The 22,779-nt window shown below is 43.1% G+C and overlaps 4 protein-coding genes across 4 annotated transcripts; 2 read left to right on the forward strand and 2 right to left on the reverse strand.

Annotated features, from left to right (window-relative positions):
• Nucleotides 1–1,766: 1,766 nt before the first annotated feature.
• On the reverse strand, nucleotides 1,767–4,224 carry LOC135649279 (subtilisin-like protease SBT3). The gene has a single exon (XM_065167488.1). The coding sequence runs from the start codon at nucleotides 4,140–4,142 to the stop codon at nucleotides 1,857–1,859; it is 2,286 nt and encodes a 761-aa protein (XP_065023560.1). The 5' UTR covers nucleotides 4,143–4,224; the 3' UTR covers nucleotides 1,767–1,856.
• Nucleotides 4,225–6,218: 1,994 nt separating this feature from the next.
• On the reverse strand, nucleotides 6,219–13,428 carry LOC135648820 (probable receptor-like protein kinase At1g49730). Its single transcript, XM_065166788.1, has 9 exons — nucleotides 13,197–13,428; nucleotides 11,293–11,844; nucleotides 9,924–10,229; nucleotides 9,248–9,509; nucleotides 9,122–9,174; nucleotides 8,971–9,038; nucleotides 7,866–7,955; nucleotides 7,714–7,792; nucleotides 6,219–7,039 (listed from the first exon to the last, which is right to left on the reverse strand). The coding sequence occupies exons 1-9, from the start codon at nucleotides 13,276–13,278 to the stop codon at nucleotides 6,501–6,503; spliced, it is 2,031 nt and encodes a 676-aa protein (XP_065022860.1). The 5' UTR covers nucleotides 13,279–13,428; the 3' UTR covers nucleotides 6,219–6,500.
• Nucleotides 13,429–15,434: 2,006 nt separating this feature from the next.
• LOC135649328 (PI-PLC X domain-containing protein At5g67130-like) lies at nucleotides 15,435–20,331 on the forward strand. The gene is made up of 8 exons (XM_065167584.1): nucleotides 15,435–15,644; nucleotides 15,733–15,846; nucleotides 15,931–16,068; nucleotides 18,116–18,214; nucleotides 18,287–18,590; nucleotides 18,687–18,910; nucleotides 18,996–19,073; nucleotides 20,093–20,331. The coding sequence occupies exons 1-8, from the start codon at nucleotides 15,555–15,557 to the stop codon at nucleotides 20,243–20,245; spliced, it is 1,200 nt and encodes a 399-aa protein (XP_065023656.1). The 5' UTR covers nucleotides 15,435–15,554; the 3' UTR covers nucleotides 20,246–20,331.
• Nucleotides 20,332–21,356: 1,025 nt separating this feature from the next.
• Nucleotides 21,357–22,768, forward strand: LOC135648508 (peroxidase 12-like). Its single transcript, XM_065166262.1, has 3 exons — nucleotides 21,357–21,635; nucleotides 21,692–21,877; nucleotides 22,007–22,768. Exons 1-3 carry the CDS (start codon nucleotides 21,402–21,404, stop codon nucleotides 22,589–22,591), a joined length of 1,005 nt encoding a protein of 334 aa, XP_065022334.1. The 5' UTR covers nucleotides 21,357–21,401; the 3' UTR covers nucleotides 22,592–22,768.
• The last annotated feature ends 11 nt before the right edge of the window (nucleotides 22,769–22,779 follow it).

A 22,779-nucleotide genomic window follows, 5' to 3' on the forward strand; every position in this document is an offset into this window, starting at 1 on the left:
CAAGCAAACATCATCTCGGAGTTGTTAAAAGAATTCTACGTTATATTACTACAACTTGGTATTTGGTATTCTCATAATTTTAAATATAAATTATTTGGTTTTTGATTGGGCAGAAGCTTTAGATGATAGAAAGAGTACTTCAAACAATATTTTTAGCCTCGGATCAGTAGCTATATTTTGGAGTTTAAAAAAATCAAGCAACAACTACGTTATCAATATCGTAAGCATAATATATAGCTGCAACATCAGCAACTTGTCAAGCAATATGGCTTAAAATACTTCTTGAAGATCTTCATAAAAAAAAAAAAGAAACAACGAAAATATTTTGTGACAACAAAGCCACAATTACAATGACAAAGAATCCAACATTTCATAGAAGAACAAAGCACATAAAGATACGCTATCATTTTACCCGATATCTTGTGACAAATAGTCATAACAATGAAGTATTGTGGAACAGATGAACAAGTTACAGATATTCTCACCAAGTCGCTTTTAGTTCAAAAGCATATTTATTTCATATCGTAAATCGACGTATATAACTATGAATGAGAGTATTAAGAATTGATTCATAATAGTTATCTAGGTAGTTATCATATTCTAAATAGTTATAGATATGTTTTAAGAAATAGTCCATGATCTAAAAATTATATGATAGTTTCTACACCTAACTCTGGTGACATGGTGGAATGAGGTAGTTACCACTATATCCTATAAATATGATCATATTTCATGAAACAAGATAAAGAATATATACTTGAAATATCTGATAAGCGTTCGATGTTTATTTTTTTGTTTAAGTACTATATCAATTTTTTTAATTGAAATAATTATTTTTAATTAGTATTTTATTTTTATTGTTTCTTCCCCATCCATAAAAAGAGAATGGGGAAGAAGGGATGGGGAAGGGAAGAAGGGATGGGGAAGGAATACTTGAATCCAAGCGTAGAACAGGGCTAAGCCGGATCGAGGCAGGTTCTGCTGGCCCCAGGCTAAGTCGAATGGGGAAGAAGGGATGGGGAAGGAATACTTGTGGATTTTCTTCCTCCATCTCTCTCTGCTTTCTCCTCTGCTACGTTGACTCCTTTCCCACGGATCGAGGCAGGTTCTGCTGGCCCCCGCCGTGCCTGCTCTCATTTGTGTTGCTTTCCTGCGCCTTCGGTGGCCATAAAAGGAGCTAAGCCGAGGCGGACACGCATCCATACATCTTTTCCAGAGAAAGGCCCGTCATCGAGTGCCCTCTTTCCACAATATGGGCGTCCATACGTTCTATCTTAATTCAAACTCAAATCCATGATATTTTCTTACCTAAATCTTATAATTAATAGATTTCTCTTACGTAACTCCAAAATCTAATTTAGATTTCTCGTTTCTTGTAATCTAACAGTTGGCCTTTAGCATCGCCTCCTCTTCTTCCCATCGATGATTGGTGCTGCGAAGAACAGGCAAACGGTAAAGACGACCGGAGTTCGATGCTCGGAACGAACAAAATAGGCGCCCGCAGTGCGGTCCGCCGCTGCACCCATTAGCTCAAAAGCCACAGGCAGTAATAAAGGCCGAGAAGATAAAGCCACGTCGTACGACAACAACCCTTCTTCTTCTTCTTTCTTTGGATCCTACATGTGATATATATACATGTATCTGTGGAGGATGTGTTGTTCCTCGAGTTCTTAGCGTTGTTATGACTCTTTGGATCAAGCAATGGGTAATCGAGCACGTATTGTTTCATCTACAAGAGGAAAACGCAAGTCGAAGAAAGCCAAATGTAGACATCCCCTGAAGTGTATTTGCATTAATTAGTGTGTAAACAATGGGTCAAGTTGGGGGGATTATTAATATCACTCCCCCCTCACCGTCTACAGGCTGATGGGACTTGCGGTGGTGGCCACTATAGGACTCCTAACTACGTACTTCTCCTTGTCGTCCACCCAAGTCAACGAACCATGACGCACCGCATCCTTCTTCTCCCTCGTGTTCTCCTTCAGCGTCAAGGTGAAGCTCTGCTTCTGGTACTTCTCCATGAAGGACAGCTTTTCTGGCACCACACTGACGGTGAAGCCCTTGATGTCCGCGAGCTTGGCAGTGTAGGTCGCCACCGGATTATCCCCGACATTGGTCACCGTCCTACGGAACTGGAGGACCGAGGGAGCGCTCGCTGATGTCTCGTTTGGGTCGAAGTAGGCGATGAAGGACGGGTAGTTGAGATCCAACGTCGGGTTCGAACAATCTACGGTAGCGGTTCCGGTGATCGTCCTCAGCTGCTTGCTGGTGAAGTTCATGGCGCACAGGAGGTTGACGTAGTCCTCGGTGCCGGCGTCGTAGACGAGGCCGGGCTCCAGCGCCCGGTTGGGGTCGATATGCCCCGCACCCATTGCCAGTGGACTCGCCGGCTTGTTTCCGTTCCCCATGTCCTTGATGGGCGCCCCGGTGTTGTCCAAATGGCTTGCGGTGGTCATCAGAGCCGATCTGATGGCCGCCGGGCTCCACCCGGGGCGTGCGGCCTTGAGCGAAGCGGCGATGCCGGACGCGTGGGGACAGGCCATCGACGTTCCCGAGACGATGGCGAATGGACTGTACAACTTGTGCGTGCCGACCCTCCCCACCGTCGAGTTCTGCGCCCACGACGCCAGGATGAGGGATCCCGGAGCCACCACGTCGGGCTTCAGTACGTTAGGGCAGCTCGCCGACGGCCCTCGCGAGGTGTAGGTAGCCACCGTCGGCGCGGGCTTGGTGCCCAATACCGTCAGCCGGAACGTTATGGTGGCTTTGGGCTCAGAGCTCCTCTGGATGTAGTTTAAGATGGTCGGGCCATCTTGTGGGCTTATGATGGCCGCAGGGAAGCTAAATTGGCTGTATAACTGCGCAAAGGAGTCGTTGGATATGAAAAGGCCTGCGTCCACTTTGGCGTACCGAAGATACTGGACGGCACCGCCCAACTCATCCGCTTCGCAGACCACTATCTTGTGGCGAGTCTTCTTGAGCAGGGTGGTGTTGTCGCAGGACCCCAGGAAGGCCATGGGCATCTGCTTCAGCGTCGCAGGGTTTCCCGGATAGAGTGATTGCCCGATGACGAGGGTGCCATCCCCGAGGCCGATCACGGCCGCGAATTCCCGGTCGACGGTGCCGGCGCCGACGGTCAGGACCCACGGCGTCCCGTTGTGAAGGAAGCCTAAGAATGGGCCTTCGTTCCCTGCCGACGTCGACACGAATATGCCCTTCTGCACGGCCGCGAACGAGGCCACGGCGATCGGGTCCTCGTACAGAGCGACGTCGTCCAGGCCGAACGACATGGAGATGACGTCGACGCCGTCGGATATGGCTTGGTCTATCCCTGCTATGATGTCCGACGTGACCGCTCCTTCGTCCCACAGGACCTTGTACATGGCCAGCCTCGCGCGGGGGGCCATGCCCCGCGCCACGCCGGACGCGTACCCGAAGAACGACGCGCCCTCCGCGTAGTTCCCCCCGGCGGTGGACGATGTGTGCGTGCCGTGACCGTCGGTGTCCCGGGGGGAGTTGACGGCGATGGTCAGGTTTGGGTCGCTGGCGAGGAGCCCCTTGTTGAAGCTCCGGGCGCCGATGAGCTTCCGGTTGCACGCCGACGAGCTGAAGGCCGTGCCCTGCTCGCACGCGCCCCTCCACCGGGACGGAACGGCGGTCATGCCGTCGTCCCGGAAGCTGGCGCTCTCGGGCCATATCCCAGTGTCCAGCACCCCGATGATGACGTCGTCGCCGTAGTTCGAGGCCGGCCATAGTCCGGCGCTGGAGCTGAGCTCGAGGAAGTCCGAGGTGTGGGTCGTGTCCTTCTTGACGGGCGCGTCGCGGGAGCACGACAGGAAGCCATGCGACTTTTTGAGCTGCTCCAGCTGCGCCGAGGAGAGCCGCGCGCTGAATCCATGAATGGCGTTGTCATACACGTACACGATCTTCTCGTCCGCGGGGATGGCGTCCGAGGCGTCTGCGGTGGCAGCAAGAGTGGCAGCGTACCAGCTACGGCGGCCGGAGAAGACGCTCGGCATGGCGGCGGAGTCCATGTGAACAATGTAGGTGTCGACATCAGCCGACGTCGATGCCAACAAGCATACGGCGGATGCGGCGAGCAGCATCCACAACATCCCGAGGAAGGACTCGAGAAGCGCCATGGAGATGGGGATGCGTCTCGATTGACGACTTCAGGACTGCACAAGGCATGAGATATAAGAGAGTGATGGGCGAATCTGGCGGTTCCATTGCATCGCGATAGCAGCTACAAACGGAGAAATCGGTGGAGGGTGGCGCCCGCCCATTCATTCCTTTGATACCAACCCTTGTGGTAGAGATGCAATTGGCGTGTTCCTCTGCAACACCCATGTCCCGGTCTCCATCGATCCACGTACACGGGCCATTCCGTGCTCGCCTCGCTTTAAACGCGCACAAGTATTTTTATCGTTCCATACCAACAGCAGATAACCCTCGTCGATGCTGCCTCAATCTCCATGCATGCCGTGCCAGCCCGCAATCACCGCAGAGTCGAGGGTATGCTATTACTCGCCAGTCACCGAGGAGCACGTACGTCGACAGATGCGAGGATCGAAAGGGAATTCCTTATCATCAGGACGGACGAAGGACTGGGACAAAGAGGGCTCCATTCACACGATCACAGGACTCCCCTTCTCTGAGGTGATGTTGGAACCAAAAGGCGCACACACATTGAAGGAGAAGGGTGGTTGGCCGATCACCATTAAACTGTGCCCTGTGTCGACAGGCAAAGACCGTGTAACGTGCATGAGTGCAACGTCACATTAGGTGGGAAGCCAACAAGAACAGCACGGTGACAGCTTAAACACCGATCCGTTGTCGGACTGTTCTACTGCTGGATTATGGTCTCGGTCGATGGAGAAGAAAAGGATTAAATACGCATCGTTTTGCCATGTCGTCTAAGAGATTATCTCCTCCTCTTCCTTCTTCTTAATTCACCGCCGCCACCACCACGAGCATCTTCTTCGTCTTCTCTTTCACTTTGATCGACCGTGGAAGGTGACTGCGACCGGAGACGACGAAGATCGAGAGAGAAGTCGAAGCGAGAGATAAGCTATCTAGTCTTTCATTGGCAATGATTGGAAGAATTGACTCGAAGCTTTTAGATTACAGCGATGTCCGATTGCAGAAAACGATGGCGATATATAACAGAAGTAAACATCTAATCTAATGGCCGTGCAAGAAATATCACAATCATCGATCCCAAGAACAAAATTCTCACGGTGAAAGCCATCGCCATGCTGGCGAAGCTCAATCATGGAGGCGAGGGGATGAGCTGAGATGGTTGGAGGCTTCCCTGAGAGGGACCACCAACCACCACGTAGGAGTCCATTAAGTGGTGAAACATCCATCACATTGCTGGGACCACATTGTTGGTATCGTTGGGTGACTGCATTATGAACGGGGACCACCGAGTGGGGCCCTCTTTGCTCTCACTCGATTGGCTTCTGAATTGGTGCAAAATTACGGCGACGACTTTTGTCCTCTGTTGCTTACAGCTACACTTCGTTCGGGTTTATTTTAGGGATTGCATCATTGATTGACTGTTGACTAAATGATTGGGATTGAAGATGATTTATGTGTTGGTTTAAGAGCAGGTTGTGAATCGCTAGTTAGATGGAGACCACCGATTTGACTTCCCTGCCGTTGGGCGATGGCTCAATCATTACATCATCCAGCTCTGGATCATCTGCATGTTAGGTAGGCCATCATATATATAATACAGCATCCGAAGCACGAGGGTATATATATCTCTTTAAATGGAAGCACATCAGAAGAGTAGTTCTTGTGGGAGACATAATGCCTAAATGTGGATTTGGTGTTATATAATTGAGATCTTATGATGTATTTTACCGATGAGACGATATGAAATGATGCTGACATTTCGACACAAAATTGTAGAATGTTTGATCGTCACCTTTTGCGTGCAAGTTATGCTGTCGGTTCTTCACATGCCGAGTTGCGGACACTTCATGCAAGAAAGACTAAGCGTCCGTTGATAAGATTGTGGCGTCAAGTGGAAACGATTCTTACGTCAAACATTATGGGATGTGCCATCATCCACGAAATAATTAAGACAACCACAACATCTCTACAGGTATGTTTTAATTCTATGCAGCTAAAATTAACAGCAAAGTATAAAATAAAATAAAATAAATAAATAAATAAATAAAACCATATACAGCAAATAAAAATAAAAATTCACAAAAAAAGAAATAAATAGGTATCGTAATAGTTACACTCATCCATAATAATCAGATACAAACGCAACCTCGTCAAAAGCACCAGAAGCTACAAGCATATACATTTGCAGCACTCTCAGCTATCTAAACTGCTGCAGAAATTCTAAGCATTTCTCCAACAGATTATATTGTTCGGGAACATCGCCAAACCTTTGCTTTGTTACAACTCGTCTTTGAGCTTGTCCTCTGATTAAAAAGCCATGACCCACATAATAGCGATAGAACTAAAGAAGAGAGAAATTAAAGAGAGATCATGCCGGGGGGAGATTGTGGCGAACCACTCTCCAGCAAGACGCTCCGACTACAATAGGATCTCGAAGTGCTCGACGACGATTGTAGACACCTTCCGTCACCGCTATAAGGAACCACCTCGTTTTTGTGTATTATTGCTTTGCTAGTCCCCCCGCTGCCATAACCATCGCTGCCTTCATTTCCAGAGAAGCCATTTTGCGCTGGATCCAAATGCTCGGAGAACACCCTGAGCACTTGCTTGATCGATGGCCTTGCTCGCCCTTCCCTGTGGGTACACCACCGCACAACCCCTACCACCATATGCAGCTGCTCAATATCAAATGAGTCCCTAACGGCGGGGTCTACCAATTCCGATAACCTTGAATCTGTTGCCATGAATTGCTGAGACCACTCGACCAGATTCCTGTTTTCTTGTATGGCTCTCCTCCCGGTCACCAGTTCCAGCAATAACACGCCGTAGCTGTATATATCACTCTTCTCTGTCAGCTCTTGAGTCACCACATATTCAGGATCCATGTATCCTGTATGTTAAATATTTAAAAGGATTACCATTTTTTCCTACTGATGGATTATTTTTGCTGTAGAAAACCATTTAAATTTCTGTTTGTTCCATCAAGCAAGAACTAATCAGCGGTTATGAGATAAATGCATTACTTGCTATTCGTAGCTCAAGCTAGGTTCCAAGTGTCAACGATTAATTAAGCAAGCAAATGAACTAAACTATCTGGCTACCTGTATTTGGAAAATTTTGCAACTGCAAATACAAGAATATCAGTAAATATTGAAATTTGGTTGTAGATGCCATTTCTACAATAAATTAGATCCTCTAACTTACATTTCCACATGCAATTGACCTGCCAGCACACAAAATTGCCAATATTAGCAAATTGAAAGCCACCATTCCGGTTGCCTTTGTCTACCACCATAGCAGCACCAGATCACCACCGCACCTCCCACCACCCTACCCATCATTATCACCATTTCTGGCATATACCTCTATGATCATGACTCTTTCTTCCACAAACATTCTGTTTGTCATTTGCCATGACTTGTATACTAAATGATTTCAAAGTAGATGAGTTGGATCCATCTCACATTGTTCTAAGATATGTTATCTTGTTTTACTCTAATCCAGCTATATGGGAGTTTCAGGTACAAGTTTTGAGCAGTTATGATAGGGCTCAAAGATACATGCCTGGAGTTCCACGAATATCTGTATTTACTGGCTCAAAGCAGATGGCACCATTTCTCGAAGCATGCGCAAGACCAAAATCCGCAACCTATATACAAACAAGTGTTGTGATCCACCAAACCGAGTAAAAGACAGAATCAAAATGCATGATAATAACTTACCTTAGCCACAAATTTCTCATCCAAAAGAATATTGCTCGACTTTATGTCTCTGTGGCATAGGGGAGGATCACAAAAAAAATGGAGATACTCCTGCAACATAGGAACTGTTTCAGAAAAGCATTTTAAAAGTGTTATCATTTGACAAAAAGAATGGCATACAACCTGCATCCAGTTTTCAATCACCACACAAGATTCCATGACAGTTTATGGTACTAACAGTGAATCCACTGCAATAACCAGAAATGGAAATAAATCAAGCACCGAATATGAATTTTATTAAGTGCTTCTTTACCGGCGGCTAGCAGCCCTCAGCCAGAGAATTTCACAATGAGTTCATCAATGGGTTTACATCATACTTAATAGGTAGTAAGTTCCTTCCAATGACAGGTTGAATTAATTCTGTCTAGCTGCTCTATCATACAGCTCAAACCATAACAAGTTTCCAGTCAGCGCACAAGTTTTCATGAATTACAAAGCCACAACTTATATCAGAAAAGATAATACAAATCTGACACTATGTGTTTCCATATGGTGCTGGCGCTAGCAGACTTCTGCGTAAGAACACAGTGATAAGCTTCCCTTTAGCTGGAAACTTATTCTAAAGGGATCAAGTGGCATGCAGGGTGCAAGAAGTATAAAATATTTTGTTAATGGAGCACAGTAACAGATATTGCATGAAATTTGACCTTTCCAATAAATATTCAGACAAATCATTATAAATATTTAAAAGGAAGAAGTTCAAAGAGAAAGTCAGGCTTCACTCCAGAAAAGAATGGATCAGGTGATTTCATGTAGAAGCATCAAATAAAGCTCAAAAGGGAGTTTAGATATGCTTCTTTAAATGTAGTGGCATAAGCTACAATGGAAAGCTGCAAAGGGCAACAAGAAATTGCAAATCGAGTATGCATATTTTGTAAACCAAATACATAATAAATTAATGCTATATCCACCATCAGCTAGGGATAGAGTCATAGAGGAGTGGGAGTTCCAAAAAGAATGCAGAAGAAACTCCACATGGAAGACCTCAAACTTTGATAAGCAAACCTCAAACATTCAGCATAGATATCCAAAATTTTTCTTTGCTGTGGAAATATTAATTATTCACCAGAGCATTGGCCACATCAATCGCAATTTGTAACCTAGTCCTCCAGCTTAATCTATTCCTTCCTGATGCTGCATCAGTAAATGGCACCCAAGTAAAGAAACAACACAACATGTAACTTGAGCACAGAAAGCCACAAGAATTGAAGGTTTACAATGAAGATGATCCTTAACGCTTCCATTCTCCATATATTCATACACCAGAAACCTGAAAAATATTGAGGCAAAGGAAATAAGCATTCAGGTAAAATCTTCACATATTTACAAAATCAAATCTGCACCTCTCATTTCTTTCAGCACAAAAACCCTTGAGAGCAACAAGATGGCGATGATGCAGTCTGGCAAGAAGCTCAATTTCCCGGCAGAACTCTTCCTCGCCCTGCTTGGAAACTTTGTTCATACGCTTTGCAGCGGCTATGGAGCCATCTGCAAATTGAGCCTTGTAGACAGTTCCAAACCCACCTTTGCCTATAACAGTGCTGAAATTTTCTGTTGCCTTCTTTATCTCCACATAGGTGAATCTTCGAAACATTGTTGACGGACCTAAAGGAGAGCATATATCAGACAGATAAACTTTAAACCCGACAAGTTATGCTAACTTACTATGAATCACTCATTGAGTTTGTAGTCCATCAACCTTCTTTAGGTAAAAATTCAATGAATAACAGATGTTTCACATAAAATATTTTATTAGGATAACCAACTAAAGTAATGTTAAGGATCCAGTTTACCAACGTTAGCTAGAAATTATAGACAAACATGAGGAAACATTACTGAAATCCTAAATGATTCTACTATTCCATTTGTTCTCAGCTATATTCCATTGATTCTTCTACACTAAATAGTTCTTTTCACTTTGATCAAGCAAGCTTTTAGCCTATAATGCCTGGCTTTTTTAGCACAATGAACTGAAATGTTAAGTAGATGTATATGAGAGAGTACAGACAAGAAATAAACCTTCTTGACACCTCCGGACTTGAGTGCTTGGCATTGAGAAAGCATCCCATGAGTTCTCTATCGGAGTATCTGCATTTTTTAGTTCTCTGCTTTTCTTACGAATAAGCATTATCAAGATCAGAAGCAACAGAATTGTCAGCCCTATAACCCCAATGCCAATTCCTGGAATCAGCGTAAGGTGGTAGGTGTGATGAACTTTGTTGATAGGAATGGCATTTAGATGTTGCCTCGGAGCTTGAGCAGAAACAGAACTTGGAGAAGATGTAGAATTTGGAGATGTAGGTGTAGATGATTCAGAGGATGACACTGAAAAGTCATCAGCAGGTTTACTTACTTGAGAAAAGTTTTAAAGCAGTAAGGAAAACGTAAGTGAATTAAATTTAGACCCAATAAACATGCAGTAATTTGAAAAGGCACACTTGAGCTAGTAATTGACAACTGTTAGATGATAATTATACATTTAGTATTAGAATAAACAGTATTGTCATTCTGCCAATAAGATTAAATCATGTAATAACACTCAAATTGTTTCAGAAGCATCAGCAGTCTTTCCATGTCATGGGTTCGCTTAAAGGTGCAGAAGCAATTTTATTTTATAACTCTTTCCAGTGATTTGATTTAGAATTTGTGTAACCCATCATAATTTCATTCCTATGACAAAGCCTGGCATCACTAGGTATGTCTCTGACTGACGAACAATAGTGGTGACTTTCAGTACAAGTTACACACAACCGTGACATTCCTGTTAAGGCTGTAACAGACATCAGCCTAAAAATTCTCAGTTTACTGTCTTTATCTCTCCTAGACTATCCACATAATATACACCTTTCTAGGCAGTTGAACCACCAATGGTCTATGTAGATGCCATTATCTCACATCGAACTTTCACGGGGTTAATGTCAACGGCTATCATTCATACATCTTTCTGTTCTATTTGCTTAACACTTATATTTATCACACTTTTTGTCTACCAAAAAAAAAGCCTTGCAGATAGTTATGATATTAGCCTTTTTCCATTTTAGTGCTAATTGGTCCACATAATGGGGAAAAACATCTCCAATTCATTTCACCGGCTGTAATTTTCATGAATAGCTTTATTCCATCATTTATAACATAAAATCAAATAGTAAGAAAGTCTTGTCATAGCAATCTCGCATTTCATAATAGACATTTCATTGGCGAACACAATGTCTCATACTCCCAAATTTGTAACAAGCTGGTTTAAATCATCTCAAGGAATCATACTGCATACTTGTCATCCAAGCATAACCAATGTAGTTCTAAATGTATAAATAACTGGCTCTACATATGAACAATTAAAGTGTTACTCTCGAAAGATATATGCAGTCAAATCTCAAATTAATCAAACCTGGAAGAACAGTGAGCCCTTGAACACCAAAGAAGCAAGTGGCCATATCAACAGCAGAAAATTTGCCACCTTGGTTTGCAAGTGTCACAAAAACTGCATCGCGACAGACACTTAATGTGACATTATCATCTATTGCTATGAGGTGGTGAAGGTATACAATGCCAGAGTTTAGGCACCTCTTGCAACTATTATCTAATGAAAGGGGCACATTACAAGTTTCAATAACATCACTAAAATTGGGGGACTGCATCATTTCCAACACAGTTGTTCTACCCTGGCATTGATAAGAAACTCGAATTTTTGGTCCCAAACCACAAAAAGCAGTGGCATCAGCTGGAATGCCATATAAGTCGAAGGTTTCTGAAATGGAACTAAGGCAGACTTCAGTGAATGCTGGCGGAACTCCAAGCCTGCCAGTTGCATTTGCAAATCGAGCAATAGAAATCGCAACAAATGCATTAATATAACGGCAGCAATAGCCTCGCTCATTTTGATTTGAGCAAGCAGAAGACGCTAAGGTGAAGTTTGACCAACTAAAGTCCAGGGGACAATCTGCATGATAAAATGAAATGATTACTATGCCATAAACAGACATATTTAATAGGGAAGAAGGACCAAGCTAAATAACAGGAACACAAAGTAAATGAGAAAAATAAAAATAAATAAATAACAGCATGTGTACCAAAACTTTCTGAAAGAGCAATAATAAAGAAGATCTATACGACTCAAAAAACTGTTGGAGAAAGAAATAAGGGAAACTGAAACTTCCCATCAATCCTACCAATATAACCCTTTTAGTTTTTTTTTTCTCAAATATATTTCTATCACCTTAACCATTTAGTCGTAAGCCATCATGGTGGAGACTGCAAAGTGTAAACATTTACACTTCTTATGGGCCCCCTTGATGGTCATGTGTATTCAATCTTCAACAAGTAGCCCCACAATTGAACTTAAGTTTGCATGTTGTCCATACGGTGATAGGATGATTTTGCTCATGACAAGATTGTACACATTGATCCTCTCCAAACCTTGCATCGATGAAAGCCTCGTGCGCCAGGCTGTCGTTTGAGTAGATCGAACAGTATAATCACTCACCATAAACATGATACGTAGGTAAGAAATGACATGTTCCGTATAACAAGGCTTTAACAACATACTGAATTTGCATCTTCTCCATCTTGCAGTCTTGTTTGCAACAATGTTATGACCATCGATCCCGGTGAAGGATGCGAAAACCTGCTATATAACCACCAATCAAATAACAAGGACAACCTAACTAAAAGTAACGAATGATTCTCCAGACCTGGTTCACACTATATATGAAAATCACAGTCCAAGATGACAAGATCAGCATATACCCACTTGAAAATCTTGTCCTGATCCATTACTTCAAGTGATCTACAGTGAACTGTTTTCACTCCAGCATTCGTCCCTGGTCTAACTCTGGAGATGAGACTGGACATGACCAACTTTAAATTTGAATCTTCATAATTACTGATCGCCATCGAAGATGTCAGGAGTCGAGCAACAAATCAAGCAATCTAAATGCGGCAGATACGCTAATCTTCGCTCTCGAGTCACAGTGAAAACGAATAATGCGTGCTTACCAACAGAGATAAGATCCCAAAGAAGCAACTGAACCGAAGTTCAAACTCGATCAACCCACAAAAAAGGAGGAACCCCTTTAATCATCCCTCGCATTTCACACGACCAAAAAAGCTCACAATTAACCACGATGAGAAGAAAACAAAAGCAGAGAAGCTTCAGAAAACTAATGAGCTAAGAGATGCAGCATCATTATAGGCACTGGAAACAAGCCCAGGAGAAAGCAACCAAGCACCATTAATACGCCCCATCTCACATTCGAAAGAGCACAAGAAGGCATCAATGCTGGGAGAACTCACCCCCCGCGATCACTCGAAGGCTGCTGCGGGATCCGAGGGAAGCCAATGCCAGGAACAAGACCAGATCATGGGCGGCCGGCATGAGGAGACGAAAGAGAGCGAAGAGAGCCAGTACACCGAGCGGAGAGCGGCGTCCGCGTGGGGTATGCCCACCCTCGCCACCTTTATCAGCTCCCAACCCTGAGAGCGGCCCGGTCTGGTCACCGGCGAGTGAACCAGAGGAACACGGTCACCTGCTCCGGATTATTTGAGCTAAATAAACGAACCCCTGAGACGCCAGCCCAGAGGTGTACAAACCTGCGGGACCCTCGAGGAACAGAACCGGCTCCTAGGATGCCGGACGCAGACACCAAACAGCCTTTTCGACGATGTGTAGACTTTCTACTGGTGCAACGAACCGGACTCAAACTCGTGGACAATTACACGTTGGCATAACCAGAGGCTTAGTGTTTGGGAAGCGAGAGGGGATGGGCGGGAGGACAAAAGGCTGGCTTCCGGGCTTAGGTATCGTGAGGGGTGGGGAGGAATCGGGAAAAGAACAAGAGGATGTAAAGGGCTTGACAGAGAGGACACGGGCGAGGCGTCGACAAGCGCGGGGCCCGTCCCTAATTGGGAAAAGGAAGCTCGTTCGGCCTTTTGGCAAAAGGAGGCTCGCACGAGCCAAATAGGGCCCGAAACTTTCGCACAGCAATGGGCACGTGTGTCTCTTGATTTAATAATATAAAAACCTAATAATGAGTCAAATTAATCAGATAATATATATAAGATTGAATATGAATTCAATCAAAAAATTTAAGTTTATTAAATTATGAATTAAATCCAATATATTATCTTACATCTTTAATCTATTCAGCTACATATCTTTTTTTTTTTTTTAAAGTCACTCATTTAGAATAAATATATGAAACTAAGGTAGAAAATTGAATGACCATAAGTTTGAGTCAAATTGATTAATATTAATATATATTAAATTTGATAATAATTAGATCCAACTTAAATTTATTATATTTAAGATCAAACCCTATAAACATTATTTGATTTTATTATAATTTTATTAATATATAGGTATTTTAATTATTTTTTAAATCTCTAATTTCGCCCATAAAGATTTGCTTAATACCTAAATATAAGTATTTATGATATATATAAGAAATCATGTGATTGATATCTCAATATTATTTAATTGATATATTAATATTATATGATTGATATTTTTAATTATATATATTATTATCATCCAAGTGTTACCAATCGTGTCATCGTAAGTCCCATAGATATTGTCCAGTAGTATATACGAGTATAATGATTTACGTATTATAAAAAGTCCCCTCGAATGTTTTCCTCCTCACATAAGATTTCACATGCTCTTAATGCATTATATATATATATATATATATATATATATATATATATATATATATATATATATATATTAAAACTTGAGTAACTATATGATCCCTGAATGTGTAGAGATGTTCAAGGTCTCCTCTAAGTTGTCTTGAGATACTAAAAGTGACTTGGATATTAACTCGAGATGGCTCTGATGTGGACTCGATGTGGTTTCAAGGTAAACTTTTTGTGAATCCGTGGTTCAACTTCTTGAGTACATTTTGCACAAAGATCAATGTCGAGAGGGGTTTCTCGATCAGATCCCTCCGACGCTCAAATTAATCCAAAATTCTTTAATGATACGAGATATCCTCGAAAAGGATATCTCTCGAAGCTGATGCCAATGGTTGATTTAGAGGGGCTTGACCTCAATGTTCTCCCTTAGTATTTTATTTACAATAATGATAAAAGGGGACAAGTCTCAAAGACATCTTATGAATTATTATCCATAAGATCAACATGTTATAATCATCCAAAGTCAATGATCGAAGAGATTAGTTGACAAATGGGGATTTACTATCCAAATATTTCCTATCACAATCATAAATTTAAAATCCACGATAAAATTCAGCATTTCACCTATATAAACTCATAAACGTTGATTCAATTGACCCTTTGGAAAATAGTATTAATCAGATGCATTGGAACATTGAAGATCCGTGCCTTATACGGACCGTCATCTAACTCGATAACATTCTTCAAGTCTCCATTCATGGTCAACCAAAACCTCGCCAATTACAGTCAGACTTGCTGATATCTAGATGTTCTACGATGTGCTGAACCCTCGCCGCGTCGCGGACTTTAGTACCGGTCGGGTCGAACCCAATCGTGTCAAACTTGAAGCCCGCACCCGTATTGACTCGTTCTCGCCCGCCGTCGTCGTGCTATAAATATCTTCGGCGGCCGGTGAGTCGAAAACTGAACCCCTTCCCATCACAGAGGCCGTAGAAGCAAACGAAGAAGCCTGAGATGAGCAGCAGATCCGCCTCCACGCTTCCCGCTTTCCTCCTCCTCCTCCTCTTCTTCCTCGCCTCGCCTATTCTCTCCTCCGCGGCCAAGGTCTTATTTCTCTCTCTCTCTCTCTCTATTTCTATTTCTTTAGGCCAGTCATTTCATCGTTTCCATGACCGATCCATTCTGTTGTTAGTTGGGAGAGGCATGCTCGGCCGACGGGGACTGCGACGCCGGGCTGCGCTGCGACGGTTGCGGCGATCAGCAGGGCGCGTGCGTGCGCATTCAGCCGTACGATCCGAGATCGAAGGTCTGCGTTCGTCGTCCTCTGTTGTTTCGATCTTGAGTTTTGAGTGGTTGGTATGGGGGCTAATTTGGGATCGGATGTGCGCAGGGGAAGGATCTGCCGTTCAACAAGTACTCGTGGCTGACGACGCACAACTCGTACGCCATGACGGGGGCGAGCTCTGCCACCGGTGCTTCCCTTCTCACCTTCACCAACCAGTTGGACAACGTCACCTCCCAGCTCAATGTACGCTTCGCTCCCTCTTCACCTTCGTTTCTCTCGCTCTGTCTCTCACGCGCATGTTTCATTGCGCCTTTGCTTTCGCATTGTTACCTCGCTGATATGTACGCCTCACCGGCGGTGTTGGGACCCAAAATAGAGGGGTTCGGTGGTTCTAGCCGCGGATAGCTTGCAGCTCGGTATTCTAGAACGTTCCTGGAACGAGGTTTCGCGACGGGTGTTCGCGACATGTAGGTCGCGGGGCTCACAAACATGATATTGCAACGTGGCTTTCTTGGAATGGCGGGTAAGCGGTCAAGCTGTTCCCACTTAAGGCGCGATATAGTCGCAACATGGTGAGTTGGCTATTATCGAGGGTCGAGCAGGCGTGAGGGTGCGACCTTCTACGTGCTTTACCACGCATCCTTCGTGTCTTAAGTCGTCGGTAAGTCAAATAGCCGAAAGTTTGGAACAGTCGGTGGCTTGTTGGCGAGAGCAAAACCTCTCCTGCACGTTTTATGCCCTTCACTATTACCCCGTCGCTTATCTGCCTTGTGATTGCGGCCTAAGACGGGTTCACTGGGACCCACTTGCGAGGCTTAGTGGGGGATGACATAAGGTCACGAAAAATATTCTAGAGAGAGAGAGAGAGAGAGAGAGAGAGAGAGGTGGCTCGCTGGCTTTTTTTGACGCGGGAAGGGACAAGTCGAACAAGCTCGTTCCAAGCTCTAGAAAAACAAAGATTACTCTGTCATCTATAGGTTGCTTGTTCTGCTTTGTGTTGAAATTTTGTATTACAGATTGATTTTGTTATTTCAAACCACCCCATGCGAGAATGACATTTATATGCCAAGACAGGGAGTTGGCAGACTGTGCGGATCAGAAAAATTAGCTGACCAATGAGATCGTACTACATAATGTATGATAAGTTAAATCGGTCATGATGTTGTGTCATCGAATTGTCACATGTTCAATCAGGCATGGAGCTAGTCTCGAGAGGTGGCTATATATTAATACAAATTTGACTTCAAATATTAATCATGGACCGATTCTGCATATCATTCGATACAGCATTTTATATGTTTATGGTATTAATTATTTTTTGTCATTGACATTGTTTGGAGAACTAAGCTTTTAGATTATTTAGACATTAATTTGTTGACCAACTTGTTTATTAGTCAAGATAATATTATGTGTCGTGTAATCAAAATTCCTTTTGAAAAATACGATTTAATAGTTACATAATATATACTTATTTATATTCTCCTGTTTAATAAGAGAAGTAGCATGCGTTATTATTAAGGTTATTTCTTCAGCATTAGTAGTAAGACTTTCAAAACACAATTTCTGTGCCATGCAACGTCAGATGCAATCATAGCACGCCAGCTCGAGTAGCCTGCTTAGGTTCTTGTCCTTTGTGTGGGCCACCATTTTTAGACGCAACACTTTTTTCATAGTTTAGATGCAACTTTGATTTGGAACACATCAAACTCCACAAATTTTGGACCCATCAAAATATATTAATGGTTAAGGATGCTTAAAAGTTGTTGTGCCTGGGATCGTATTCCTTACCCAAAGCACAAAGATGTTAATGATGCCACTGTTTTTTTTTAATTAGTCATTAACCTCATGGCATAGTAGAATAGATAATTGGACTTGTATAGCAACACCATGGTTAATTCCGTCTTGCTCTTCAAATTACTGCATGGTTATCTCATGTGGTCAACGAGTTTTGAGCCATGACAACTCGGATTTCATCCCTCTCTGAGTTTATCTGTGAGTGTACATGAAATGATACAGAACACAAATCTACTGAAAGAGACAAGATAGCTGACTCTGTTCTTTTACCTTTTATCCGAAGGTAGCTTTCAAGATGCAATCTTAAGAATCACATTGGGCTAATGCATTTGCTGAATATTTTTTGTTACTTGCAACCAGTGACTAAAATTACAGGGGGTGTCTTTTTGAGGGAACACAGTACTTATATTATAGATCACGCATATAGTTGCCATGTGCATTTTCATTTTGTTCTTATATGCACTTGCATAAAAGAAGTATTTGAATCTGATTGCAGAATGGTGTCCGAGGTTTGATGCTGGATATGTACGACTTTGAAAATGACATCTGGCTTTGCCACTCCACTGGAGGCCAATGCTATAACTACACTGCTTTTGTAAGTCTTAAGAGAAATGGTTTTCCTTGAGATCTCCTAGTTAACTTCTAATTCTAAATGGCTGTTGATCAGCAACCTGCCATCAATGTTCTCAAAGAAATCGAGACGTTCCTAGCAGCAAACCCTTCGGAAGTCATTACCATATTCGTTGAAGACTACGTCAAATCCACCAATGGCCTCAGCAAGGTGTTCAATGCTTCAGGTCTCATGAAGTATCGGTTTCCGGTGGACCAGATGCCCAAGAACGGCAGTGACTGGCCTTTGCTAAGTAACATGATCAACAAGAATCAGCGTCTTCTGGTCTTCACATCTATAGCTTCCAAGGAGGCTTCTGAGGGCATTGCATACGAGTGGAATTATGTGGTAGAAAATCAATGTAAGAAGAGACTATGCTTTGACTCCCTAGTATTGAGTAGTCAGTCATCTTTGCATCTGATTGTGCTTATCTCTCAATTCGTATTATGAGTTGCAGATGGTGATCAAGGAATGAATCCGGACTCATGCCCCAGTCGAGCAGAGTCATCACTCATGAGCACCACGTCCAAATCTCTTGTACTGATGAACTATTTTCGAACGGTTCCGAGTCCAGCTAATGCTTGCACTGATAACTCTGACTCACTTCTTAGCATGCTTCAAACTTGCCATGATTTGTCAGCCAACCGCTGGGCCAACTTTGTAGCTGTTGATTTCTACATGGTACTATATACTTTTCTGTTTTGTTTTCCAGTTTACACAGTACTCGGGATTTCGATCTAATTCAATTGCTTCATTCATGATGCAGAAAGGTGATGCACCTGAAGCTACAGATGTAGCGAATGGCCATATGGTTTGTGGTTGTGATAATATTGCCTACTGCAAGGTAAGTATAAGTTATTCTGTTTGATAATCAATTGCAAGTACATATCATGGCACTATTAAGGATCACACGATTTATCTCTTTCGACTAATACTTTTAAGTTTATGAAGAGCATAAAAGGTGCAATAGGGATTATGTACTAACACACATTGCATAGGTCCATTTGGTTATTCCATGATCACAGATTCAATCTTCCTTCATTCCGAGTACAGTATGACTGACTTTTTTTTAATACTCTCATGAGAACACTAAACAAACCCATCAGTTTGTATGAACATTCATGACTCAGACAAAAGTTGATTTAACATCGATGGTCATCAAATAATGTTAGCCAAATGGGAATACATAATTTTTCTGATGGTGTTAAGGACCCAAATCTTACCATCTATTTATAAGAGTCTAAGAATAGGTTTTCTTGACGAAGTCTGTGTTCGTCAGCATTTGGAGAAAGACCTTTTGCGACTATGCATTCCATTTTGGTGAGAAAATTTCAGGAGATGCAAATTTGTGCTTGAAATTCTAAATGAAAAACCTTTAGATATCAGGATCTAAAAATAGAAATGTGAAGCATTGAGTTATGTCTCTAATTAGTCATTCAGTACTTAAAGAATGATACACAGGACTTCTGCACCTCCATATTTAGCCATCTTGTCAGCGTTTATGCACTTCTCCATAGGTATGATTTCTTGTGTGCCATCAGAGAAAACCATAATCGTCTACTTATCTTTCTAAAAACATGACTATTGTATATATGCTCCTGCAAATTATAGGAATCCCCTTTAATACATTATGGTACATTAGGATCCCAGTGAACCTTAACTATTCCTTAATGGTATGTCATCCAAGGCACTAAATGGTGTTTCTAAAGTTCGCATAGTTACATAGGACATTTGCATTTTTAAAAGATCCGATAGGATGATACTACGCTGTCTTGCAGGACACACCAGAAATTTTCCTTTGAAGTAATTAACAGAATGAATAGTCTCCATTCTAACTTGTTGATGGGCTGCTCATCATGACAGGCTAATGCCACATTTGGCACTTGTGATGCGCCTCCAAAGCCGTCACCAGCAACGCCTACCTCAGTTCCGACATCGGATGCCTCCATTGTCAGAAGATTCTCTACGGTGATACCAATCACTGTAATCTTGCTACTCGGGATTATTTTACTTTGACCAATTTACCTTATGAGTTGATTCCTGTTTGTATGAATTGGTGGCCAATTTATTTTATGGGTGATTTATTTTGTTAATTATGTATTGTTTTAGTTTCTCGCCTTCGAGTGTTCTTGCACAGGATTTTATCGTGTTAGAGTTACATTGGTGAAGGATTTGGTTGTACAAACGAATGAATAAATTCTCAACATATCGAAAGGCTTTCGTAAGCTGTTTATTCGCTTCCATCTATATCTTCTGCCAAAAGAAAATAGTGTTTCATTACTTTTAACGATATGACGGAATGCAAAGGGAGATCTATCATTGATTTAAATCATTAATCAAAGTGTTTAAGCTGAAGTTGATAATAGTATACTCATCAGATCCTTAAGATCAATCTTAATAAGAGGTGTTACACTTTTGATTGCTCAATATAAATTTTTTCCTCTAAATTATTATGAATAAAAGTTGTCTTCATATCTAATTGTTTAACCTCTAAGTCTAGGCTAACAGTACTAGCAAGAATAACATGAATAGAAGATTAGAAAAAATCTCTTCAAAATCAATATATTTCTTTTAATCAAAGACTTTCACAACTATTATATTTTTGTACTTTGTTTGAGAATAATGTTTTTAAATCTTCAACCTCAAACCCAAAAACGTTAGTTAAAATTTTGATGGAATATTTTTTCTATTTTAATTGAAATCGATAGATAAGATCACAATCAAAATTAAACCAATGATTTTGGTTTTGAAATACGAATCAAATTAGTTTGATTCTGATTTCTAATTTAAAAAAATCAAAATCGACGTTTTTGAATATGTGATCACCCACCATTCCCCAACATATTCGAGACACCTTGGAAAATAATTCCTTTACTTGAGTGTCTCCCGTTGAACGGCTTGGAATAATTGAGGACGTAATTTATTGTAATATCTACTCCATTTTATTTTATTTTATTTTATTTTATTGCTAGATACAAATAAGTAAGATATTTATTTTAATGTGATATAGAGCAGCTTTCTGCAACAAATTAACCAGTCAAAATAATACAAATGCATGGACGGAAGGAGAGTTCGATTCGTGTGGAATCGAGACGTCCATTTCCGTCGGCTTATAAACTAAGATTCCTCGACAGTTTTGAGGAGGACACGCCTCGTCTCATTTGCAGCAACCATGGCCTTCAAGCCTCTCCTCCTCCTCTTCATCTCTTCCCTTCCCCTTATCTCCTCTCGTTCGGAGCTGCATGACTACCCGCCGTTGGCGGATGGGCTGGCGTGGGAATTCTACGACGGCACCTGCCACGACCTCGAGTCCATCGTCCGCGCCCACCTGCGTTCGGTGTTCGACAGCGACGTCGGCCTGGCCGCCGGCCTCCTCCGGGTCTTCTTCCACGACTGCTTCGTTCAGGTACCGGCCGTCTCTTGTCATTCACTGGTTGTTTCGACTAAGCCACCGTTTGTCAGGGGTGCGATGGCTCGGTTCTGCTCACCGGCAGCGATAGCGAGCAAGCGTCGCCGCCGAACCAGACGTTGAGGCCGAAGGCCCTCCAAGTCATCGATGATCTCCGGGGCCTGGTGGAGGACGCCTGCGGCTCAGTGGTTTCTTGTGCCGATATTACCGCTCTCGCTGCCCGGGAAGCAGTATTCTTGGTACGCATACAATTCTGTTCTTGTCACTCCTACATTTCTTTGCAGGGCTTCCACGCTACTAGAAAGAAAGATGAGCTGGTTCGAATCTTAAGGCGAGCCTTCTTCTTCTTGTTGTCGTTATTGCTGCAGACGGGAGGACCCTATTTTAAGATGCCATTGGGCAGGCGCGACAGCGTCACCTTCGCTCCCGCTGCCGACACGATCGCCAGCATCCCTTCTCCCCGCTCCAACGTCACAGCCCTCCTGAAGACGTTCAAGGACAAGAAGCTGAGCCTCATGGACCTCGTCGCCCTCTCCGGGGCGCACACCATCGGCGTCGGCCACTGCGCCGCCTTCGCCGACCGCCTCTACCCGGCGCAGGACTCCGACATGGACCCCTCCTACGCCAAGCGGCTGTACGCCACGTGCCCGACGGCGACGGCCGCGAACGCCACCGGTTTGGACTTCCGGTCGCCCGACGCCTTCGACAACATGTACTTCGTGGACCTTGTGAACGGCGAGGGGCTGCTGGCCTCGGACCAGGGGTTGTTCGGTGATGAGAGGACGAAGAAGGTGGTGAAGAAGTTTGCCGGCGAGCAGAAGCGGTTCTTCAGGAAGTTTGTGAGGGCGGTGATCAAGATGAGCCAGTTGGATGTGCTCACGGGGTCCAAAGGTGAGATTCGCCGGGACTGTACCGTCCCCAACTCCGCCGCTGCAGGGCTTTCTGCTATGTAGGTGGCGCTGCAGCTGCTGCTGCACCTGCCTCTTCTTGTTGCTTGCTGTACAATAATGTTGCCTTTCTTGCTTATGCTACCAGCGTAAACTATGCAGAGTAGATGTAATTTTCTCAGGTCAGGTGACAGAAAGGATTGCAAGTTCTCCGCGGAATGAACTGCTGACTGTGTTGCAGAAGATTTGATGGC

Source organism: Musa acuminata, chromosome BXJ3-9 (assembly GCF_036884655.1).
Source record: "Musa acuminata AAA Group cultivar baxijiao chromosome BXJ3-9, Cavendish_Baxijiao_AAA, whole genome shotgun sequence".
Taxonomy (NCBI): domain Eukaryota; kingdom Viridiplantae; phylum Streptophyta; class Magnoliopsida; order Zingiberales; family Musaceae; genus Musa; species Musa acuminata.